The sequence below is a fragment of the Dasypus novemcinctus genome, chromosome 12 (assembly GCF_030445035.2).
Source record: "Dasypus novemcinctus isolate mDasNov1 chromosome 12, mDasNov1.1.hap2, whole genome shotgun sequence".
NCBI classification, from domain to species: Eukaryota; Metazoa; Chordata; class Mammalia; order Cingulata; family Dasypodidae; genus Dasypus; species Dasypus novemcinctus.
In genome coordinates, this window is record NC_080684.1 from 92,834,440 (window position 1) to 92,853,753 (window position 19,314).

At 44.9% G+C, this 19,314-nt stretch overlaps 2 protein-coding genes across 4 annotated transcripts in view; one reads left to right on the forward strand and one right to left on the reverse strand.

The window, feature by feature from the left end:
• Nucleotides 1–9,664, forward strand: part of TIMP3 (TIMP metallopeptidase inhibitor 3) — a 54,745-nt gene extending 45,081 nt beyond the window's left edge. The window contains exons 3-5 of the mRNA XM_004480814.5: nt 3,773–3,884; nt 4,602–4,723; nt 5,748–9,664. Of these exons, the coding sequence (XP_004480871.1) occupies nt 3,773–3,884; nt 4,602–4,723; nt 5,748–5,945 (432 nt within the window). The 3' untranslated portion in view covers nt 5,946–9,664. The remainder of the gene's footprint in view (nt 1–3,772; nt 3,885–4,601; nt 4,724–5,747) is intronic.
• Nucleotides 1–19,314, reverse strand: part of SYN3 (synapsin III) — a 540,064-nt gene that overhangs the window by 327,927 nt on the left and 192,823 nt on the right. For all 3 annotated transcript variants that reach the window (XM_058308679.1, XM_058308680.1, XM_058308681.1), the window contains 2 exons: nt 17,634–17,790; nt 11,715–11,804 (listed from right to left, as the gene is read on the reverse strand). In XM_058308679.1, the coding sequence (XP_058164662.1) occupies nt 11,715–11,804; nt 17,634–17,790 (247 nt within the window). The remainder of the gene's footprint in view (nt 1–11,714; nt 11,805–17,633; nt 17,791–19,314) is intronic.

Sequence of the window (19,314 nt, forward strand, 5' to 3'; positions counted from 1 at the left end):
CATCCCTACCCCAAAACTGGTCACCCAGATGAAAGGCAGGCAGCTCCTCTCCCATCTGCTAGCTCCAGAGCCTCAAATCTGCCTCTAGACACATCTTGAGTATGCACAGATGCACAGGTGTGTGTGTATGTGAGAGAGAGAGAGAGATTTGAGGGAGCTTATTGCAAAATCCAAACTTGGAGATTAGCTGGGCTCTCGTGCAGTACAAAGGTAAAGCTTTTCTGAATTGGCTGCTCTAATCTGTGAGGACTTGACCTCCCATCAGGACCATGAGAAAGTAGTCTACTTTGCCAGGAGCTGTTGTTTGTGCTGTGGATACATGCTCTCGGGCTGGCTGTAGGGCATATGGGGACGTTGTGTTCCAGCTGGTCTTGGAACGGTCCCACGGGGAGACCCACTGGTCATGAGCTTTATATATCCTGACTATGGGCAGAACGGATCTACTGGGCAATCAGAATGCTTGGTCCCCAGGGACTTCTTTCCATTAGTGGTTTGTCTGATCAAATGAACAGTAACAGAGCCTCACCTTCCAAGACCCATCTGGAGCCTGGCATCCTTTAGGAGGGCTCTCTGACCTCCCCAGCCCATAGAGGACCGTTCCCTGCCTCCCGTCTTGGGACTTTTTGTGGTCTGTGACCCTCACTAATTCTCTGTAGAGACCGAATCTATTCTCGTGTGCTCTGCCTCCCCAGCTAGCCAGCCCACTCTGAGAAAGACCATGCCTGTGTATCTCCATCAAATACCTCATGCCTCTGAACCTCAGTTGCTTGGTCTGTAAATGAGAGGAAATTGTGGGTTTCACAAGTTCTTGATATAAAGCAGTATCTAGCACTGTGGTGATGCTTCGTGTTGCGAACGTAGAACTGAAACCAGAGATTTTCTAAGAAATATGCAGATGATTCCAGACTTAGAAACTTTTCTTTCTCACATTATTTATCCCTTCACCCCTAGGGAAACTAACTTCATGGAACTTTGAAGAAGGGGGCCCAGGTGCACTCAAGGCTAGCTGGCAAAGGACATCCCACTTACGCCTGAGGTTCTGACTCAGCATTAGAGATGAAGTTGGGCACTTAAGAAGGGGGGATACCCCTTCCCTCCTCTTGCTCTGAATTTTAGTATAACTGGCGTTAAGCAACTTTTACTCACTGCTGTGTGTCAAGCGCTATTCTGAATCATTCAATTTGTAGGAAGACCCTATGAAATTAGTATTTTGCCCCATTTTACAAATGAGAAAACTGAGGCCCAGGTTGGTTACATCACTTACCAAGTGACTAATGAGTAGAAAAGACAGATTTCAAACTCTGGCTATCTGTCTCTAGAACCTGAATTGACCACTAAGCCACCATCGCATTAGTAAGATGTAGTTACCTTTAATGTCCCCTCCAATTCTGAGATTCTATGGTTCTCAGATTTCAGGACATTATAAACCCATTATAATCCTTCTAAATTTGTCAAACCAATTCTAGATCTCTATGACTACAGACTTAATGATACTTTCAGGATCAATATTTAGGTCAAAATAGGGTTATTATAAAGAAAAGATAGCAATGGAATAAAATCTACCCTTATCATACCTTTAGTATATTGTTATTTTCAGAATTGATTCTAAAATGCAGCACCAGGTTTTTAGACCCAGTCAAATGAAATGTTTTAAAGTTTTCATTCTGTGTAAAAGTGCTAGTAGCAATGTTAAAATAAAGGTTCCTTCAAGCTCATAAATAACAGTGATGTCAAGTTGATTTTGATGAATCATGTTCTTGGTGAGCAATTCAGGGCACTCTACTCTATACAGGGATTGGATTGCCATCCTTAAGGCAGAAAGGGGATAACGGGGAAAGACAGACATAGAATGAACTAATGTTCTAATAGGATGGGCCCCAAAGACTTAGAATGAGTACTTAATTGAAACATTTGCCAAAAATTCAAGGATCATCTACACCAAACAAGGAGTAAGTGGAGGGGATTTTCTTCGAAGGCCACTCTTCCGGGCATGAGCACAGCAGCACTTTCAAACATGGTCCCTGTTAAAGCCAGAGAGGCTCCATCCATCACCGTGGAAGTGGGGGGTATGACTTGACATAATTGAGAACTGAGTGTAGACAGCACTTCCCGCAGGGCTTGGCTGCATTCCCTTGTTCAGCTGGCAAGCTTTGGGGAAGAAGAGGGGTTAAGAAGGGAGCCCAGGTAAATTAAAACCATCTGCACTTGAGTCAGTTAGATCGGTGCTCTCCTTAAACAAGACAGAGGCTCCCAAACTCTGTAGGTTGCCATCTAAAAGAAGATGAGCGAGGACAAAAGAAAAGAGGTCCAGTAGACCGAATATGAGGCGCTTAGATGAGACCTCAAGGAGGCGATGTCTGGCTTTTGATTAATTACCATCAGTAGATTAATAAACACATGTCAGGGACTAGAGTGGAGACAATGTCCTGTGGTAAATCCTTAGGACAAGGCCTATGTACTTTGACTGCTGGAGGGAGAATGAGATTGGGCGACACCTTGGTGTCCCGCCCCGCCCCGCCCCACCCTCACCAGCACACACAGTTAACAAACTTGTCTCGACAGATCCTTGCCTGGGTAACACCCATGGACTTGACTTGGAATCACAAAGTGGGTTCACACCCCTTTGTGTTCACCCTAGTGGCTCTGAGCAAGCACTGATAGTGGAGGAGGCATAACGGCTGTAAATGGAAATGGCATTCATTGGCCTCAGAGCCCTTGGTGATGAGCTTCTGAGATTCCAGAGAGAGACAGCATAGGATGATGGTGAAGAGTGTGGAGGACTCTGGAGCTGGAGCCCCCCACTTGGAATCCAGCTTGGCCATTCTCCAACCGTGTCTTCAGCCATGCTGCCTAACCGCCCTATAAAACAGGGATGCTCATAGGCTGTCCTGGGGAGCAGATGGGTTCATATTAGAGCAGGGCCTCTCAGCCTCGGCACACTGACACTTGGAGGCTGGAAAAACTTTATGGGGGGGTCTGTCCTGAGCATTGGAGGACATTTAGTGGCACCCTGGCCTCTGCCTCTGCTAGATGCCAGTAGTAATCCTCCCCTCTCAATTGTGACAACCAAAAAGGTCTCCAGATGTCTCCTGTGGGGCAAAATCAGCTCTAGTTTTAGACCACTGTTTTAGATCATGAAACTGCTGACTTCATAGATAATTTCTTACAATTAAATCTAATAATTATAAAGCATTTGGTTAAAACTATAGCTTTTGTACACATATTGGCATGCTTTATCTGGAGTAAAGGAATCCAGTACTTTCATCAGATCGTCAGAAGAACAAAAACACCCCCAGCCTGAGTGACCTTTTGCCAGCCAAACAGCCAAACTGATGTGTCAGTTTCATCATCTATAAAATGGGGGTGTGCGCTCTACCTCCCAGGGTCCTTGTGAGGATGTTGGGAGGGCATGTGCAAGAGAACACTTTTATTCACTGGAAAATGTCACGGTGACACCATGAGACTATCCGTGGCTGCCCTCGGGGAGCTCAGGGCCCGAGGTCAGCCAGGCAGGCAGAACCTCTTCCACAGCAACTTCTTGGGATTTCTGAAAATAGCTGGGATTTGAGAAAAGCGGGTACCTGGAAAAGTGTTGTTGGGGGTTAACTGGGAAGGGACCACCTGTGGCTCAGAAAAGGGGAATGGGTGGCCTTGTCTGGGGTGAAGATTAGTGACTGCTACAACATGGCCCATTAGGAAACATTCTCTTAGCCTGAATGACAGCATTCTTTGGGCCCTTGTTCTCCTCTCACGATGTTCCTTCTGCCCACAGATGTACCGCGGCTTCACCAAGATGCCCCATGTGCAGTACATCCACACAGAAGCTTCTGAAAGTCTCTGTGGCCTTAAGCTGGAGGTCAACAAGTACCAGTACCTACTGACAGGTAAGGCCACCTCCAGCGTCTAGGACTGTGCCTGGCCCAGGCCCACCATTCCTTCGCTTCAGAAGGATGGAGAAGGAGGAGCTGGCCTGAGAGTGTCCTCAGGACCTTAGCACTGGGTCCAGGAACTCAGAGGAGCACCTGGTGTGGAGTCCATCTTGCCTGCCCAGTGGTGAGAGCTTGCAGCACCAACACTTAGGCTGGGCTTTAGTGTCCGCTCCACCACGGACCCTGAGGGGGACATCTGATTTCAGTTTTTCAGATTTGCTATTAATAAAAAGGGATTGTAAATATCTATTCCTCACCACCTCACAGTCAATCTATTAGGTTCACCCTTTAAAGTTTTCCACCTTTAGGGCGGTTATTATAGTAAAGCCACAAAAAAGAAGAGGGAGGTGGCGGGGGGAGTGAGGGAAAAGGGAGGGAGAATCAATGAAGGAAATAAAGAGCAAGACTTAGTTCCAGCTGTAGTACTCAGTGGTTTTGAGACTTTTGACAAATTGCTTGAACTCCCTGGGCTTCATTTTCCTCATCTGGAAAATGGGGATACAGCCTGTCTTGAAAGGTTTATTGGGGATGGTGAAATAAACTCGTGGGTCTGAAAAGCACCCAGCACAGTACCTGGCCTCATGTGAGTTCTCACAGGGTGTGAATCCTTTCCCTTCTGATAAGTCTTTGAACAAAACAATTCTCCCCTTGTCATCCTCTTGCCTCCTGCAGGCCGTGTCTACGATGGCAAGGTATACACCGGGCTGTGCAACTTTGTGGAGAGATGGGACCAGCTCACGCTCTCCCAGCGCAAGGGGCTGAACTATCGTTATCACCTGGGTTGCAACTGCAAGGTAAGTGCTGGGGAGAGTGTGGTGGGAAGGTGCTGGCCCACGCCTGCTGTTCTAGGGGCTGAGTCCCCGTGCCGGGAGGGGCACGTGCACACAGGGTCAGGGCAAGCGGGCAGGCTGCGCAGAGAGGGTGAGGAAAGTGGCCCCAGGCTGAGCAGAGAAGGCGGCAAGGGAAGAAAGCCCTTTGGCTCTAATCTGCCACCTCCGTGCTGCCCACTCAGAAGCTGCCAGGGCCATGAGAACCTTCATTGTCCCTAGCCCCCCACCGGTCGTTCAAGGCTATAGCAGGTACTGGATCTTTACAAGTGGCAGGTCCTTCAAGCAGGCCAAAGAGGGGGTCACCCTGGCAGCTGTCTCCCACACCAGGACTGCTGAGACTGGGGTTTCCAAAAGGTCACTCTTCAAGCAGGTCCAACTCCTTGACGCAAGCACCAGGCTAAGGCACAGCCTCCCTACTGTGGGAGGGAGTTGGCCCATGCTTTCAGTGAATCTTGATGAGAGCCTGGTGCAGTTTAGTTACTGTTATCCCCACTTTCCAAGTGAGGAAATGGGGGCTCAGAGAGCTTAAGTAACTTGCCCAAGGTCACACAGCTCTCTAACTGGTTTCCAACCCAAGGCAGTTGGACTCTAAGGCTTATGCTTTAATCTTTCTAATTCCTCAATTCTCTAGAACAGCGGAGCTCTCCCATTCTTGCCTGTGGCCATTTGAGAGGTAAAAGCCCCCTCAAATGTCTAATTCTAATACTCACTGGCTACGTGACCCAGAGCATGTGACTTAACCCCTCTGAGCCTCTATTTCTCCATGTGTAAAAGGGAGATGAAACTTAGGAGAATTAAGGAGAAGAAAACTGAAGGACTTAGCAGAATGTTTGGTAAACACTATGTGCTCAATAAATGTTAGCTCGTACTATTTGTTTGGCTGAGCTCCCCCTGCAGTTTTTGCAGGTCCCAAATCCAGACCCGCTCAGCATCACGCCCGAGTCCACAATGGAGAGCCCACCAACCGTTGGCTGTTCTCTAATTACAGATCAAGTCCTGCTACTATCTGCCTTGCTTTGTGACCTCCAAGAATGAGTGTCTTTGGACCGACATGCTCTCCAACTTCGGATACCCTGGCTACCAGTCCAAACACTATGCCTGCATCCGGCAGAAGGGTGGCTACTGCAGCTGGTACCGAGGATGGGCCCCCCCAGACAAAACCATCATCAATGCCACAGACCCCTGAACGCCAGCCCCTGCCCCACCTCACCTCCCTCCCTTCCCGCTGAGCTTCTCTCGGACACTAACTCTTCCCAGATGATGATGACAATGAAATTAGTGCCTGTTTTCTTGCAAATTTAGCACTTCGAACACTTAAAGAAAAGTCGATGATTGTCGTATGGAGTTTATTTGGAATCATCCTCCTGGCCCACCCTCCCCCTTCTTTTTGGTTTTGACATCACCCATTTCTAACTGGGGAATTTTGGGTGCCATGCCAGAAAGAATGGGGAGTATATACTCTTCTTCTTCATAATATAATCTATATTTTTTTAGGAAAACAAAAATCGAAAAACTGCCCCATTCGGGCGCTGTAATCACGATCCCTCTTTCTTCTTCCCCAGCACACCATGTGCCAGACCCTCCCCCTTCTCCAACTTCTCCTCTACCCCAGTACATAAAGGACACAGACAAGGAAGTTGCTGAAAGGCCAACTGTTTCAGGATCAGTCAAGGGCAGCAAGCAGATAGATTTGAGGCACGCAGATTTTAACACCAAGGAGATGCTACTGCATGTCCCAACCAGACGATGTCTGTGTCTGCAGGTAGGCATGAGGGAGGGAAGGCAGAAACTGCAAGAGAGGGTCTGAGATGATGCGGTATCCACAAAATTCCTCCAGCCCAGTGATGCTCAGGTCAACCAGATGGTGGGCCCAGGGGTGCCGTGCTTCTGAGTCTGGCGCAAGCAGCCAGGTCAGAATAATAGAACATTCTGAGTTGGTAAAGACTTAAACATCTGCCTGAGGTCAGGAGGCAATTTGCCTGCCTTGTACGAATGCTCAGGTGAAAAACTGAGAATGACGTCTTTCACTGCCTCCCACAAGATTTGCTCCTGGAAAACTCTTTGGTAGATTTGGCAGGGAGCTTGTCCTTTTGTAAACTGGAGAAAAATACACACCACACACTATCTGCAAATATAGCCAAGTAGATTTGAGTAGAAAATACTATTTCCAACGTAGCGTTTAGCTCACCTAGGGGGATGTGTTTGAATACATATTTGCATATACCTACACGGGGACATATGCTAATTTTTTACAGGACACAGAATTCTGTTCAATGCTGTTAAATACACCAATAGTTTAATCTCTTCTATTTTGTCATCATTGCTTGTTTGAAGAAAATCATGACATTCCAAGTTGCCTTTTTAAAAAAAATTTTAATTAAAATTTGAAATTCTGAACACCCTCAGCATCCCTCTTGTCCCCAAAACTGGGGTCATGCCATCTCTGTCCCTCCCCTTTTCTCCTGCTTCATGTTTGGGGGCCATTATTTAACTGCCTAACTGGCTTGGCTCAAGTGGGGGATAAGAGTTAGTGTGGTCAGGGGTCAGTGCATAGGGGGGGAAAGCTGCAGAGCATCCCACCCTGGTAGACAGCCCCCTCCTCTAGTCGTGGGGGACTGGAGTAAGCTCCCCTTACTGAGTTCACTGGTGGTTGAGTGCCACCTCCTGAGCTCCTCACTATGTGGAATTAAAAATGGTGGTCACTTGGGAAGCCCGACTCTGCAAACAGCTGTAGGGTCTTTGTTGTATTTTATCAAATAAAACTATAATATAAATTCCCCTATTAAATAAAATTATTTTAAGTTTTAGTGTCAAAAGTGAGATGCCAAGAGACGATGATAATGCATTTTACTGAGTTGGGGATGATAAGATGGTGACACTCAACATGATTGCTCTCTGTCTCTTTCTTAAGATTATGGGTATTTATCCTATATTAGTATTTGTATCTTCAGTTCATTCCACTTGAGGAAACAGAGCTGCCAATTGAAACAGGAGAAAAAGAAGTGGACAACACATTGTGGAGTGCCCAGCCCCTCTCCCATCACACACATATGTAGTACCCAGGCAGGGTGCCTGGCAGAACCCAGGCATCCAGTTTCCCTGGGATCAGTTTCATTACACTTGTACTTTTCACCTTGTGGTCATGCCATTTGGTAGAGGGAAAATGGGAAGCACAGCCCCCTTTGTGGGGCATAGTGAGTGGAGGGAGCTGAGATTAGCAGGCCAATCGTTCTGAGTCTGTGAGCCCCATACTTGGTATTTGGGGACTGTCTTTATTTCAACTTCAAAGTCACACAAGGGGGGACCCCCGACCCAACCCACACAAGTGCCCCTCCTTAAACAGACACCAGTGTCTCCTCTATAAGGTATATGAACCAAGAATGGCCCCTCACACAAGGAGGGACTTGGGGTGAGACCTGTACATGAGCCACCTAGAGTTTTCCTGCAGAGCAAAAAAGATGGCGGAGCCACCATGCCATCTGCCAGGCCCTGGCGAGGAGAACAGTAGGTCCTGGGCAAAGAAGGGTCCTTTGCAAAGTGATGTTGTCAGAGGGCGGTTTTTGAGCTTTCTATAAGCTATAGCTTTGTTTTGTTTATTTCACCTGTTCACTTACTGTATAATTTAAAATCATTTATGTAGCCAAGACACTTCAGTATTTCAATCATATTGTGGACGTTTTATTTTGCTAAATCTTTGGTCATATGTAGGCTGTAATATGTGTACATTGTGTTTAAGAGAAATAAAATTAAATCCACATGCCGCCATTTTCCTGAATCAAATTCTAAGGTGGAAAGGAGGGTAAAATACTTCTGTTGTGCAGGCAGCTAGACTGGAAAGTAAGGGAAAATGGATGGGACTAGCAACGGAGACTCCTACAGCCTCTTTCCCATAAGAAATCCCTATGGTTTCTGGAGTAGGAAGGAGGTAAAACGTAGAAAGGACATTCATACTTTTGCCCTGTGGCAACTGGCCCTGGGTGGTCTGGTAGTTATACCCATTCCCCCCACCCCCACTCTCCCATTCCTTTTCCTACCCAACTGGGAAGCCATGATTTCGCCTAAAAATCCAAGGCCATAAGAATGGTGATTTCAAGATCTCTTTGCCTCCTCTGGCCATCTCTTCTGCCCCTCAATCATGGAAGCCCCATACCCAGGCTCTCCCCATTAAGGCTGTGCTCTCATCTGGCCAGGGTAGATAACTCTAGGGCATGCTTGTCCTTTACCAATATGTCTTCCTTTGCCTCCCCCAGCCCCAGCCCCACATCATGGTGGTCAAACTATAGCCCATAGGTACCATTTTTCATACTGTGGTTCTTGAGCAAGAAAAGAAATTTGACTTATTGGAATAGTTCCATCCAAAAGAAACTGTGGTCCTTGAGAGACAATCTCCTCTCCTGCCCCAGCCCTTCACCTTCATCTTGTATGTGACTACCACCAATGTGGATTATTCCAAGATGGCACTAGATTCTGGAGTATTGTTATTGAGAGAGAACCACATTAAAAATCTGAAGGCACAAACAAAACAAAATGGGAGAAGTGCAGGGGAGATAGATACCAATAGTTTCCAAATTGGCTCTTTGAAGGTTAGAGGAGGGGAAGAACTTAGAAGAAGAGTTCTTGCTTTGGGGGTAGGGATGACTTAGATTCTCCCATGGCCCCCACTTTCCCTTTAGCCAGTCTGCTGCCCTGAAACCCAGAAGTGATGGAGAGAAACCAACCAGAGAAAACCCTGTCTAGAAGGAATGTATTTGTTGCTAAATTTTGTAGCACTGTTTACAGTTTCCTCCATGTTATTTATGAATTTTATATTCCGTGAATGTGTATTGTCTTGTAATGTTGCATAATGTTCACTTTTTATAGTGTGTCCTTTATTCTAAACAGTAAAGTGGTTTTATTTCTATCACACACCTGCCGTCTCTCGCCTTCTTGTGACCTCACCGCCGTGGAGGGTTAAATAGCCAACAGAAGCCTTGGAAGCCCATCCTACCTGCCTGATCCAGGTCTGAGCATACTACCTCCACCCTGGTCCCCTCCACTCCTTTCCCCCAAGTCCACCTCCATAGCTAGAGCAAAATTCCTTGGGTGTGCCCTGCTCCAGTTCTTTTCTGAGGCAGGAGGAATTTCAGGAGAGGCATCCTAGATTTTCTTCTGGCCCTAATCTGGTCCTGACCTCACTCCCTGATTCTCATGTCAGGGTTCTCTCTGGTTCTTTGGAATCTGGATCTCTAGCTGATCACCTGTTGGTGTTACAGGTGCTCTCAGACTGGGCCCTGACTTGGCCTTGCTTGTTTCCTTCTCAAGAATCCCAACCCAGTGGAGATTGGGAAGGGTGGGCGGCAAACAGAAATTCCAAGTACGGGTGGTCTGGTTGGGAATGTCAGGAACTCATCAGAACTTACAGTTGGGCCTGTCATCCTCAGCAGCCTGTACTAGCTGCAAACCCCTTGCCCAGATTTCAAGCAACTATTGACTATATTCCAGGATGTAGATTTTGCCCCTATTTAAAGTTATTTTACTTTGAGCACCCTTAATATACCAGACATACTGCTTTATACATGTTATAACATTAGGTCTCAACAAGTTCCACCACAATCCATGGTTTTCAGGCTCATAGAGGTAGTCATTGCCCAAGGGAGACTGTGAAGAAGAAAGCAGAACTGGGATTCAACCAGGCTGGTCTGATGATAAACCCTGGATTCTCTCAGGCTTTGTCAGAATAGGCTGTGTTCCACAGGCCCATCTTGAAGAAAATCCATGGAAAACGTCCCTGCCTGGTCAAACTGTTCCCATACAGGACCTGCAGTCAGTGTCTCCAAACAGTTTTTTTGGATCATCAGTAAAACAATATTTAAATGGAGGTATATTCTACAGTGGAGTAGCATACAATAAAAATGAATGAATTACAGCACAAAATGGACAGAACTTACAAGGTTTGGTGAAAGAAATGAGACAGAATGATTCTATTTCCCTAAAGTGCAAAAGCAGACACACTATACCATATGGTATAAGAATTCATACAAGGGAACTAAGATTATAAATGACAAAAGGGAAGTGAATGACAAAAGGAAGATGACCTCCGGTGGCTCCCAATCGGCTACACATCAGGATCACCTGCTGTTGTCTAGGTCCCACAGCCAAGGGTGCTGATTTACCTGGATCTGGGTGGCTGGCCTTGGGCATCAGACTTTTCCAAGTCAGCCCACAGAGCTTGGGGCTCTACTGACAGCCCACGGTCCCAGAAAGGAAGCCCTGTTCCCTCTCCTGCTTCCCGAGAGTCACATTTCCCAAGGTGCATGTGTAGACCACAGCTCCGCATTCCTTAGAGCAGCTTGAGAAAACCCCCAGCCACCCGAGCAAGTGGGCCAAAGATCCTTCCAGCTCCCCAGAACGTCTCCAGCCCCACTTGTTACGGCTGCAGAAAACTCTTGACCTCATTCAGAAAGACGTTAACCTCTCCACACACCCGCAGCCAAGCCCGAGCTACCTCCCAGAGACCACCTCAGGTGTACTGGAATGTAAGGAGGACACACAAGGAAACTGTGCTTTGATAATCCATGCAAACAAAATATTACTAATCTTATTAAAAATAAAGTTAAAACAGGTCCCGCATAAGACTTGTGTGAAATAACATCCCACCTTTGAAACACTTTTTACTTTCATTATTAACCTCTGGTTCCAATATCTGGTGTCTACATCTGTCACTTCTCCCCTGAAAATCCCCAAGGTCCCATGGAATATTATCCACCTTTATCACTTGCTCTACTTGCTGGAATTTCACCGGGAGGGGAAACTCCCTAGAAAAGCCAGGCATCCCCTGGACATCTCCATTCTTCCTTGGATCCAGGTGGTCGGGAAGTGCATCCTGAGCTCACCTCCTCCATCCACAGGCACTGAGGACACTGCCAGCTGTTCAGCCCCCAACACGAAGATACAAAGAGGAAAGCAAGGCACTCACCATTGGCTTATGGTTGGGGAAAAATGTTTGCTCCACAAGCGGGAACTTCTCAGGACCCAGGGAATGAAAGATCTTAATGAGCTGCGAGAACTAGGAGGGAAGAGAAAAGAATGCTGATCAGACATTGCTACCCAGTACGGCAAAACTTGGCAATCAATCCTAGGCCTCACACATTCCACTGCTAGGAATGAGCTCCAGTGTTTGTTGCCTGTCTAGAGGATAAAGGTCAGACTCCTTGGTGGAACATTCGCCCTTTCCATCATCTAGCGGCATCAACCCCTTTGCTGCTGCTCCCTGGCCCACCAAGTTCAGCTCAACAGCATTCAGTGAACATTTACTGTATCCTCAGCATTTAACACAAGGTTCTTGCCATAGCACAATCCTCCAATGTCCCTGCTGTGTCCTGTCTGCAATGTCCTTCTTTCTAGAGAGACAGTATGGCTCACAGGTCAGGCTCTGGATACAGCCTCCAGAATTTGGATTCAAATTCCAGCTCTACCAGTTACTATTATCCTGGGAAGTTATTTCAGGTTTCTGAACCTCAGTTTCTTCACATGTAAATTGCAGATAATAAGAGATTCTACTTCATAGGGTTATTATAAGGACCAAATAGACAATGTATATAAAGCAATGCCTGGTTCCCAAAAGCACTTGAATGTGAATGTTAGGTATCATTATTATTAATAATAAATATTTTATCTGCTTTTACAACCCCACTCATCTCCAACAGCTCAGGCTTTCTGCAGGAAGTTTTCCTCAGACACACTGGGTTTCTCCTGCTTTAGCACTGCATGGTTTCCACCATAGAAGTAGGGGTTACCTTCAGAGCTGGAAGGTAAGCTTCTGAAAGGCAGGCCTCAGATGTCCATTTCTTTTCCATCATCCCCATACCACTCAGCAGCCTTGGGAGCTACTTTGTGCCCAGTGCATGCTTTAATGTTGTGGTGATGAGCTGAATCCAGCAGACCTGGACTTGAGGGAAGACAGACCATGGGCAGATGACTGAAACATCATTGCTGCTGGAGGGCAGCAGTGGGGGTGTGTGTTACAGGACCTGGAAGAGGGGCAGAGTGGGGGTCAAGGACAGAGGACATACGAGGAGGAGGAAGGGCATTCCAGGTATGCAGTGAGATTAGTGTGTGCTAGAGACCCTTGGTGGCTGCTTTGGCCATGGCCTTGGGTGCAGGGACAGTGATAGAAGGGGTCACATGGTGCTCCCACAGACTGCCAGGAGCTTTAAAGACTGATCACTGGACCCAGGGGCTTGGAATTCACCAGAAGGTAAAGAAGGGCAGCTGGTGGACACAAGCAGGGAAGAGCAAACTAGATTCTGATCAGAAATCTGGAATAGTTGCAACTTATGGTCTATTGTAGCCAATGGTTAGAATGGGGGTCCAAGTCTTATGCCAGACTGACTTGTGGGTAACCCAACACTAAGACCCAGATAGGTCAGAGTAACCTAAGCACTTTCTGCATCAGGCCAGGATGGGATGTAAACTCCTGGCGTTTGAACTTCAGGTGCAGGGCAACATGGACACAGCTAGGAGAGTTTGAGTATCTTTGGAAATACAGGAAATGATGCAAGGGGGTTCCTCATTTTATAGAAAAGTAACTGCAGTCCAGAGAGGGAGAGTAATTCCATGATTAAAAGCATGGGTTTTGAAGAGGGCTACCTCTACCACTTACTACTAGCTACATGAGGCCAGCCTCAGTTTCCTCATCTGCAAAATGAAGATATTAATGATACCTATTCCTCAGAGTAGGTCTTAGGATTAAATATAAGATGCATGTAAAAGAACAACACAGCACATAGTTGGTACTAATAAGTTTAGTTGCTACTATCAAGTATAACTATACAGAAAAACAGGATGGTTAGGTCAATACTATCTAGGATCTTTTTCAGACAGTGGCACTTGACTCTCAAATGCCATTGACCAAAAAGCTTAATTAGGGTAGAATGAGGAGACCAGAGCCCTGGAAATAGCTATCCACATGGTTAAAAGCTATCCACATCTATTAAATTAATGCATGCATTAATTCAATAAATACTGAGTGCCAATTCTGCATAGAGCTAGGGACAGTAATCATTGTCACCATTCATTGAGAGTGTACTTTGTGCCAGATACCATACTAAGTATGTTATATGTATTAAACTCAGAACCCTACCAGGAGGGTTCTATTTTTATGGTCATTTTACAAATAAGAAACTAGGCTCAGAGAGCTTAAACAAGTTGCTTAAGGCTACCCAGCCTATAAATGGGATGCCTGGACTGGGCAGCCTCACTCCAGAGCCCATGTTCTTAACCACTGCCCTAGACAACCAGGTGTTCCTGCAGAGAGAGAGCAACCAACAGAGACATGCATGCAATAGGGTTTTGCAGAGCTTACAGTACCACCCCCCAACCATTGCATTTCCTACCCTCCTTCCCTGATTTATTTGTTCCCTTAGAAAAGTATGGCATCATATTTATATTATTATATTATACATTAGATTATTATATAATACCATCATATGAGACATATATATTTGGAATATTTCTATTAATGTACTACATGTGTCTGTGCCCGCCAGAATGTGAGATACATGGGGGCAGAGACCTGGGTCTGTTTTGTTCCCTGCTCTATGCCTGTGACCTAAAACAGTGCCCAGCACAAAGGATGTGTGTTCAGTAAATATTTGTTGCATGCATGGATTATTTCTAGTAGGGGAGACAGATAAACAAATGTTTAAATATATAATTCTAGGTGGAGATAAGTATTGGGGGAGAAGTAAGCAGGAAAATGGATTGGAGAGTATTCGGGGGATGGAGAATACTATTTTAGGAAAAATCTCTCTTAGAGATTGTTGAATAATGAAAGAAACTTATAAAAAAATAAAAAGAACTCAAGTCTTGAAACTTGTAAAGGAATTGTCTCAAACTCTGGTTTCATCATTCACTGGCTCTGTGACCCTGGGCAAATTCTTTAACTGCTCTAAAGTTGAGCCTCATAAAATCTGGAAAATGGGGTAATGTTGCCCACATCACAAAATAGCTATACGGTAGTCTGGTGCATAGTAAGCGTTCAGTGTGCCTACCATCAATAATGATGGAGTGCTCGTAAGAATGGTGCCCACTCTTATTACTACTATTATAACATAAATTATATGTTATTATATAATATTTGTTAGGCAATGATTGCAAGAATGGGGTCCAGCAAGGGTACAAAGTCCACTTAATTGGGAAAGAGCAATCTCTTCAACAAACCTGTGCTGGGAAAACTGAATGTCCATATGCAAAAGAATGAAGCTGGACCCCTACTTCACACCATAAACAAAAATTAACTCGGGGAACAGATGTAGTTCAAGTGGTTGAGCACCTGCTTCCCATGTATAAAGTCCTGGGTTCAATCTCCAGTACCTTCTAAAAACAAAACAAACAAACAAATGAAAAAACCAACTCAGGGGAGCTGGTGTAGCTCAGTGATTGAGCACCAGCTTCCTACATACAAGGTCCTAAGTTTCATCCCTGGTACTGGTACCTAAAAAACAAAACAAAACAAAACAAAAAAACTCAAAATGGATCAAAAACATAAATATAAGAAAGAAGAAAAAACTATAAAACTCCTGGAAGAAAACAAAGGGAAACATCTTTAGAACCTTGCATTAAGCAGTGGTTTCTTAGACTTTATACCTAAAACATGAGCAACAAAAGGAAAATAGATAAATGGGACTTCATCAAAATTAAAAACTTATTTACATCAAAGGACTTTATAAAGGAAGTAAAAAGACAACCTGCAGAATGAGAGAAAATATTTGGAAACCACATATCTGATAAGAGTTTAATAATCAGAATATATAAAGAAATCCTGTAATTCAACAACAAAAAGACAAACAAACTCAATTAAAATTGGACAAAGGACTTCAATAAAACTTTCTCCAAAGAAGATATATAAAGGTCAAAAAGCACATGAAAAGATGTTCAACTCATTAGCTATTAGGAAAACACAAATAAAAACCCCATTGATATAACATTTCACACCTACTAGAATGGCTACTATTAAAAAAAAAAAAAGGAAAATAACAAGTATTGGAGAGGATGTGCAGAAATAGGGACATTTGTTCATTGTTGGTGGGAAAGTAAAATGGTGCAGCCTCTGTGGCAAATAGGTTGGCAGTTCCTCAGATAGCTAAGCATAAAATTACCATGACCTTGTAATCTCACTTCTAGGTGTATTTCCAGAAGAATGGAAAGCAAGGACTCTAACAAATATTTGCATACAGACGTTCAAAGTTGCATTACTCTCAATTGCCCAAACATGTAAGCAACCTAAGTGTCCATCAAAAAATGAATGCATAAACAAAATACTGTATATACACACAATGAAAAATTATTCAGCATAAAAAAGAATGAAGTTCTAGTACATGTAACAACATGGGTAAACTTTGAAGGCATCATGTTGAATGAAATAGACCAGACACAAAAGGACAAATATTGTATGATGTCACTGATAAGAAATAATTAGAATAAGCAATTCATAGAGCCAGAAACTAGAATACTGGTTACCAGGGGCTTGGGTGGGGACAGGGAATGGGGAATTAATGCTTAACTGGTACAAAATTTCTGACTGCAATGATAGAAAAATTTTGGTAATGGATGGTGGTGATGGTAACACAACACTGTGAATGTAATTAACAGCACTGAAATATATATTTGAATATGGTTAAAAGGGGAAATTTTAGGTTGTATATATGTTCCTAGAATAAAACACCAAAAAAGGAAAATAGAAAGAGTTGATGAGGATGTGGAGAAATTGGAATCCTTGTGCATTGCTGGTAAGAATGTAAAATGGTGCAGCCACTGTGGAAAAAGTTTGGTTTCTCAAAAAGTTAAACATAGAATTACCTATGACCCAGCAATCCCACTCCAAGAGAACTGAAAACATGTCTGTACAAAAACTTTAACATAAATGTTCACAGAAGCATTGTTGTGCTATTGTGCCAGAACGTGAAAGCAACCAAAATGTCTATCAAAAGATGAATGGGTCAACAAAATGTGGAATATTATTCAGTCACCAAGAGAAATGAAGTACTGTTGCATACCACAATGTGGAGGAACCTCAAAAACATTAAGCTGAGTGAAATAAGCCAGGCACAAAAACCCATATATGGCAGGATTACATTTCTATGAGATGCCTAGAGCAGGTACTCGACAGACACAGAAAGTAGATTAGTGGCTGCCAGGGGCTGGGGAGAGAGAGGAGTGACTGCTAATGGGTACGAAAGGTTCCCATTTGGGGTGATGAAAAAATATTCTGGAATTAGACAGTGGTGGTGGCTGCACAATATTGTGAACATACTGAAAAAAAAACACTGAAAGGTCAAAGGGAAGTGGACGTGGCTCAAGTGATCGGGTTCCCGTCTACCATACTGGAGGTCCAGGGTTTGATTCCCGGGGCCTCCTGGTGAAGGCAAGCTGGCCACTTGGAGGGCTGGCCTGAGTCGAGTGCAGCCCCGGGCACTAGTGCTGGCCCGCGCAGGAGTGCTGGCCTACATGGCAAGCTGGCCTGCGTGGAGAGCTGGCGCAGCAAGATGATGCACCGAAAAGAGACATCAAGGAGTATAGCAGTTTGATATGGTTATGAATTCCAAAAATAGATATTGGATTATGTTTATCATCTAGTCTGTACCTGGGCAAGATTAAGTTATGATTAGGGCTTTGATTGGACCATGTCAATAAGTAAATAAAATGGTAGAATTTATTCCAATAAAATAATTTTTTTTAAAAAAGAATGGCGCCTGGGATCCAAGTTGCATATACAGTTGCTGAACAGGTCTTTTCACTACTGAGGCTGCTGTGCTGACGAATGGGCCCGTTTTGGGTCTGGGAGGCCACCCACTGCCTTCCAGGCCCCTCTAGTTCAGCCTGGAGCATCACCTACCACCCAGGGCTTGCTGCAGAAGTTGTAGACGGAGTAGAGGGAGTTGACGGCAGGCAGCCCTCCGTACTGGAGGCCGATGACCAGGCTGCGATGGTCTTCGCCCAGGGCCATGCTATGGGCGTGCTGGCGCACCAGGACGAAGTCTGGCTTGAAGGACCTACCAAGAGAGGGGAGACAGCTGCGTTACTCACTGCACTGGCGTCTAGACAGGATGTGGCTGGTACAGCCCTGACCTGCTGCCGTTGCTGCCCCTAGGCAGCTCTGCGTTCAGCCTGGGGAGGGGTCGGAGATGTGCAGGAGGAGCGCTGGATGAAAAACACACAGCTACGCAATTACAAAACAAAAGGACTAACAACACCTTTCATTTTCTTGTTTGCTTTTTTTTGTTGTTGTTGGATTATTTTCTAAATATTCTACAGTGAGTGTGTTATTTCATTTGCAATAAAGAAATGTATCAAACAACTCTGTGAATTCACTGAGAATTCCTAGGTACTGGGCACTGTACTGAGCGCACATATTACCTTATTCACATCTCACAACTGCCCTAGAGGGTTGGCATTGCAACCATCAAATCCAATTTACAAAGGAGGGCACCCAGGCTCAGAAAGATTAATTCACTTTTCAAAGTCAGGCTGCAAGGCCAGGTCTGCGTAATTCCGTGGCCAGGGCTGTCCACCAGCATGCCATCTGGCTTGCCTCCTGAAGATCACAAACATGTTTCCTCATTTCAAGCAGCAACCTCTGGAAAGCTGCAAGAGTAAAATGGGATGACCATGAACATGCCAGGCTCTTTGCTGGGCCCTTCTGGAGACACCATCCTGCTTGGAGCTTACAAACAAACCTGGTACAGTAAGGACTATTTCCCTCATTTTATAGATGGGGACACTGCAACTCAGAGAAGTTATGAACGTCCCAAACCACAAAGCTGGGGAGCAGGAGCATCACATGTGAGCTCAGGTCATCTGGTTCCAAATCTGTATGCTTTACACTCCATCAAACAACTCCAAATGGAGTCACACACTGTAAATCTTTTATTGCCACTGCCAGGAATCTAACTATTTCTGGATTCCCCACAAGAGAAAATCAGCTTCATAGTAGGTATGAGGTTTTCACCCAAAATGATATGATCGATCCATTTGACTCATCCAGAGTCAGAAACTTAGCTTCAAATAGACTGCTTCTCTTTAAAATAATTCAAATAAAAATTAAAATCACCCCTCAAAGGGAAATAATTTGCTCACCCTGGAGACAGAAGAAAAAAAAAGTTCTGCAGACACAGACAGTTATTTCCCAAATCATTCTGTGCTTGCTCTCCTTGTGCATGGCCCTACCTGGTGTAATAAATATGTGTTGAAGGAACAAATGATGCACATGAACATTTGCCTTCTCATCCCTGGAGGAAATGGCCAGTCTCCAAGGTTAAGTTGTAACCCATTCCAAGGGGTCCTACTGGGTGGTGACATCCTCCTCCTCATGACTGTGTGCTGATGGGAATAGTCACATCATGCTGTGGTTAGGATTAGGGTTAGCACCTTGGGATTATCATACATTTATCCTTGTTGCATTCCTAGAGATGAACCAGTCTAAGCAGTATATTTCTATATGGGGAAACTGAGGCCCATTGAAAGGCAATGGTGTGTCCAAGGTCACCCAGGTAAATCATGGCAGAGCTGGAAGTGGC